Genomic DNA, 5,463 nt, shown 5'->3' on the forward strand with positions numbered 1-5,463 from the left:
GCCAGTGTGGACAAAGCCCCTACAGGAGCTCCCAGGGCCGCCCCCTGTGACCCCTGCGCCGCCGCCAGGTGAGCGCAACCTCTCCTCACAGGACCAGGCCGGGTGGACTGAAATGGTGGATGTTGGTGCAGCAGTGGGTGGGGGGAGAGTCGTAGTGGAGCTCAGCACACCACCACTCTGACTTCGTTGCCTCCGCCTGCGTAGGAGGCAAGGATCGTGAAGCGTTCGAGGCCCAATACCGACTCGGGCCCCTCCTGGGTAAAGGGGGCTTTGGCACCGTCTTCGCGGGACACCGAATCACAGATCGACACCAGGTATCCACGAGGGTCTTGGGAGGGTCAGGTGTGTGTGTGGTGGGGACGGTGATGGGGCTACTAAGGCTGATAGACTGGTTGACTGGAGAGTGAGCCTGCAGTGTGTGTAGTAGAGTCGTGAGGACCAAGATCCTGATTGCCGGAGGTTATCTGTGGTGGTTGTTGGGGGGAGGGTGTCCAGGTGGAGATGTTTTTGGTAAAGGATTTCAGGGGAGAAATTCTGGAGATCCGGGGAGTTAGACCGGAAACTGAGGGGAATGAGGACCGTAGTCTCCAGGATCCAGGGGATGTTTATGGATAGGAAGGTGGGGACCTAGATTTGAGATTTTGGAGATTTTTTTGAGGTAAATCGACAGTGTGGAGTCATGAGAACTGGGACCACGGGTAGAGTTGGGGCATCCTGGATGTGGGTTAGAAGGTTGAGGGTTTGGGATGGAAGGAAAGTTAGAACCCAAGACCTGCAATGAGGGGTCTTGATGCCTAAGGGAGACCCTGGGGCTAAGGACAGTGGGTAAGGCGAACTTGGTTCCGGGGACTTGGAAGGTAGGGGAAAAGCCCTGGCTCATGGGTTGTGGGTCAGTATGGTAGGGGACCAAAAAGACTAGGAGGCTGGCTGATGGACAGACACTGGAAGTGGTCAGAGGGTCTAGACTAGGAGGAGCCTGCGGGTCACCTGCTGTCCCACTTACCCAGCCCTCTTTACCAGGTGGCCATCAAAGTGATCCCACGGAATCGTGTGCTGGGCTGGTCTCCCTTGGTGAGTATCTTTGGAAGTCCTTCCTCACTGACAATATCGCCAACGATGAATTAGCCCCTTGCTTTTCTGAGGGGTGATTCACTGAGTCCTCTAAGAGAACACTCCTACTAGCCCACGTTTACTGCCTTGGTGTGACATATAGTTCTGACTCGCTCCAGTTCCCTTAGAGCCTTGAATTTTACCCTCTAGCCCTTTCTCCTCATCCTTTTTAACATTGGTTTGAGGGCTGCCCGCAGGGCATGCTGGTGTGGAAAGAGGGGCAGAGGTCACTGGTTGCCATGGTGATGGTGGCTACTTTTCTCCTGCCGTTAGAACGCTAACGGACATCAGGGCGGGTCTGGGCACGCTGTCGGGGAGGGAGCGCCCTCTGGTGGGCTCTTCAAAGACTGCGCCTGGGCAGACAGTGAGACCCAGAGGCATACGGTGCGCCTGCGCAGTAGCGGAATTTGCATCACCGTGAGAAAACCGGTCTGCGCCTGTGCAAGTCGGCGGCCTGGCGGAGAGGGCCCCCACCTCTGCAAGAAGGCTGCTCCTGGCAGTCAGTGTGCTTGCGCTGGGCTTCTGGGGGCTTGCGGGGGGAGGAGCTTTCGTGGCCAGTAACATTTATTCCTTCTGTTGAGCTATTCTAGGTACTTGGTGATAGTGACAGAGTATCACATGATAGCATTTATTGAGTTTTACTTTCTGCCAGGTCCTTTGCAATTAAATCACTTTTCATCTATTTAACAAATGTATATTGAACACCTGCTAGACACAGTTCTAGGTACTTGGCAAAATATTACATAATATTTATTGAGAGCTCATCTTGTTGTCGGTCCTTTTTCTACTAAGTGCATTCACCAATTTCACAAACTTATTGAGCCCTGTCCTTTTTAAAAATAAAAAAATAATTATTTATTTAATTTTATTTATTCATTCATTTATTTTAATTTGACAGAGAGAGATACAGAGAAGGAAAATGAGAAAGCAAGCCACCAGGTCTGGTATTCCAACCGTGGTCAGCCATGTGGGGAGTGTCCAGCGCCTTAACTACCACACCACCTGCTGGTCCCCGAGCCCTATCTTATTACTGGTCAAAGTTCTAGTGCTTGAACTATGACAGGAAACAGAACAGCCAAACCAGTATACCATAATAGTATTTATTGAGTGTTATGTCCATGTCAGAGCCCATGCTATAAAATGCTTTCATCTGTGGGACTAGCAGTTAGCGTAATGGCTATGTCGCTGGACTCCCATGTAGTCGACTGCAGTTCATGTCCCAGACCTGTGGCTTAAAACTCAGGTCGGGCACATTTGCGTGCGTGCCCAAGATCCCAAGAGGAGAATAGAGGAGAGGGGATTGTGGCATGGCCATCTCCCTGGGGGTGATTTCTTGCTTTCTGTCTCTCTGTCTGCCTGGTGAGCGCACGCACTCTATAGCAAAAACCTCTCCAAAATAAATAAATAAATAAATAAAACAAAATGCTTTCATCTGTTTACCAAATATTTATTGAGCACCTACTCTATACTTCTACTTGTCAGTGAATGAAACAGACAAAATAACCACATAACAGTGCTGCTTCTACCAAAGGCCTTTTGTTAAGAACCACTTTAATTTATTGGAATATTTACTGAGCTGCTACCACATGCCAGATGTGTATAGGTTCTCTGCTCCATTCACCTTCTTGGGTGTCTGTAGGAATTTGAGCCTTTAAGAGAACTCAGGCCCAGGGAGGGAAATGGGTTGCTCAACGGGCTTTCAGTCAGGAGGCCCAAGGGGCTACATTTAAACTTAGGTGAGAAGTTGGTTTCAGAGTTGCTGGCCTGACATCTGCCTTCTCTTTTGTCTCCCTGCTTCCCACTCACCTCTACCCCCAGTCAGATTCAGTCTCATGCCCTCTCGAAGTGGCACTGCTATGGAAGGTGGGTGCAGGTGGTGGACACCCTGGCGTGATCCGCCTGCTTGACTGGTTTGAGACACCAGAGGGATTCATGCTGGTCCTTGAACGGCCCTTGCCTGCCCAGGATCTCTTTGACTACATCACAGAGAAGGGACCGCTGGGTGAAGGCCGAAGCCGCTGCTTCTTTGCCCAAGTAGTGGCAGCTGTCCAGCACTGCCATGCTCGTGGAGTTGTCCACCGTGACATCAAGGACGAGAACATCCTGATAGACCTCCGCCGGGGCTGCACCAAACTCATTGATTTTGGTTCAGGTGCCCTGCTTCATGATGAACCTTATACTGACTTTGATGGTAAGGCGTCCCATGAATCTCACTGGGGGGATTTTTCCCCCCATTTATCTTTATGGCCTTGAGATCTTTGCCCTCCAGTGGTGGGGGGTATCTTTTAACATTTCACCTATATTGCACCTTTATAAAGTCCTAATTTTCCATACTGGGGATTCACGGGCCTTGCGCTCTGCTAGAATTCATCTTTTGACAGTGTCTAACCTTGCCCTGGGCTCTTTTTCTGTCTGTTATCCTGAGTTATTTATTTTTTGTGTTGGGGGATCCCAGTATTTTTTTAAAGTGCTTTTATTCTGTTGAGGGGACTCTGCCATTATTTTGGCTTTTCTTTTTCTGGTGATGGGACCTTGCCATTACATTTAAAGTGTTACTGTTAGGGAGGGGTACCATATTTCTGGGAAGTGGATGTGGGAGGGAAAGAAGAACATAGTCAGAAAGTGGTTTAACCCCTGTCTTGCATGCAGGAACAAGGGTGTACAGCCCCCCAGAGTGGATCTCTCGGCACCAGTACCATGCACTCCCAGCCACTGTCTGGTCACTGGGTATCCTCCTCTATGACATGGTGTGTGGAGACATTCCCTTCGAGAGGGACCAGGAGATTCTGGAAGCTGAGCTCCACTTCCCTGCCCATGTCTCCCCAGGTGAGGTACTCACTGTCCCCAGCCCAGCAGTCTCTTTATTCTTTATCTCTTGCAGGGACTGGTACCCCCTATTGACAGCTAATCTCCCCTGTGCTTTTTGACCCACAGACTGCTGTGCCCTAATCCGCCGGTGCCTGGCCCCCAAACCTTCTTCCCGACCCTCACTGGAAGAGATCTTGCTGGACCCCTGGATGCAAACACCAGCTGAAGATGCACCCCTCAACCCCCCCAAAGGAGGCCCCACCCCATTGGCCTGGTCCCTGCTGCCCTAGGCTTGGCCAGGTCCCCACTGGCAGAATAGCCGTCCCAGGGCTATGCCATAGGGATAGATGGACATCTGTCGATCTGGTTTTACAGGTCACTACAAATCCAGTATTATTAAGGTCCTAGATTGGGGGGGGTCATGGGTCAGAAGACATAAGCCAAGTCTGCCCAGTCCCTATCCCAGTCATGTGAAGGAGTCTTCCACCCAGAATCTGTGCTCCCTTATTCAGAAGTGGGCAGGGTGGGGTGGGGGACTTCCCTTGTTTCTCATTTTGCTAAGGATGCCTATTTGGTTGAAGTTACTTCTGAGCCCTAGAACTCCCATAACATGTAACCCCTATACTGGCACCTCTTAATACCACCACAGACTTAGTTCAAATGCTCTTACTTGGGCAAAGGTGCTTTCTTTCCAATACCCTAGCAGCTTTTACTTTTAGCAGGGGAACCCTAACCCCCCCTAGCTTAGGGTCCCAGTTTTTTGTCAAGCTGCTTGTCTACCTCAGCCCAGGTTTGCTTATTCTGGGGGAGGTAATGCCCTCTTGTTATCCCAGGGCTCTTTTTTAAAAAATTTTTATTATTTTTAAATTTTTTGGTGAAGGGACTCTACTATGTTTTCCCAAGTGCTCTTATTCTGGTGAAAAGAACCTTACTTATGTGATTTTGGAAGGAATGAGAGATGGGTACCACCAGGCACCACCAGAGTCTAGAATGGGATGGATGGTTTTGGGGGGGATGGGCTTGGGAAAATAAGTCTTGCTGTTTGTTCTCCTGGGGCCCCTCCTCTCCAACTTTTGCAGATTATTACTGCCTCCTCTTGAGCCAGGATTATCCAGTTGCTAAAATGTAAATACTTAATCAATCGTGGTGAGGGGAGCTCTGAGTGTGGCCTCCTTTCCCTTCTCTTCCTGCCTGGATTATTTAAAAAAGCCATGTGTGGAAACCCACTATTTAATAAATGTAATAGAATCAGAAGTGACTGGTGTCTGTAGGTGCAAAGCATTCTGGGGCATCTACTGTGTATCTAACCAAGAGAGGTGGACTGGACCTTTTTACCTTCAGGTAATCTTCAGTCTTACTGCCATCCTAAAGAGCTTTGGTGGGTTCATTTGAGCTGGACCACAAAGACACTATCTCCTCCCTTCAGTTCTCATGCAGCACCCAGTAAACATAGAAGGGCTCTGTTGAAGATAATGTAGATGGTTAAGTTACAACTTATCCCCAGTCAAGGAAGACCTGTTCTGAAGACAGAAAAACCTACATTTC

General features: G+C 49.5%; 1 protein-coding gene across 1 annotated transcript in view; it reads left to right on the forward strand.

The window, feature by feature from the left end:
• Positions 1 to 5,327, forward strand: part of PIM2 (Pim-2 proto-oncogene, serine/threonine kinase) — an 8,715-nt gene extending 3,388 nt beyond the window's left edge. Inside the window, exons 2-8 of the mRNA XM_014582132.2 lie at positions 6 to 68; positions 205 to 314; positions 1,021 to 1,071; positions 2,929 to 2,973; positions 3,076 to 3,301; positions 3,760 to 3,936; positions 4,045 to 5,327. Coding sequence (XP_014437618.1) covers positions 6 to 68; positions 205 to 314; positions 1,021 to 1,071; positions 2,929 to 2,973; positions 3,076 to 3,301; positions 3,760 to 3,936; positions 4,045 to 4,208 — 836 coding nt within the window. The 3' untranslated portion in view covers positions 4,209 to 5,327. The remainder of the gene's footprint in view (positions 1 to 5; positions 69 to 204; positions 315 to 1,020; positions 1,072 to 2,928; positions 2,974 to 3,075; positions 3,302 to 3,759; positions 3,937 to 4,044) is intronic.
• The last annotated feature ends 136 nt before the right edge of the window (positions 5,328 to 5,463 follow it).

The sequence above is a fragment of the Tupaia chinensis genome, unplaced genomic scaffold (genome assembly GCF_000334495.1).
Source record: "Tupaia chinensis unplaced genomic scaffold, TupChi_1.0 Scaffold142384_1, whole genome shotgun sequence".
Classification (NCBI taxonomy): domain Eukaryota; kingdom Metazoa; phylum Chordata; class Mammalia; order Scandentia; family Tupaiidae; genus Tupaia; species Tupaia belangeri.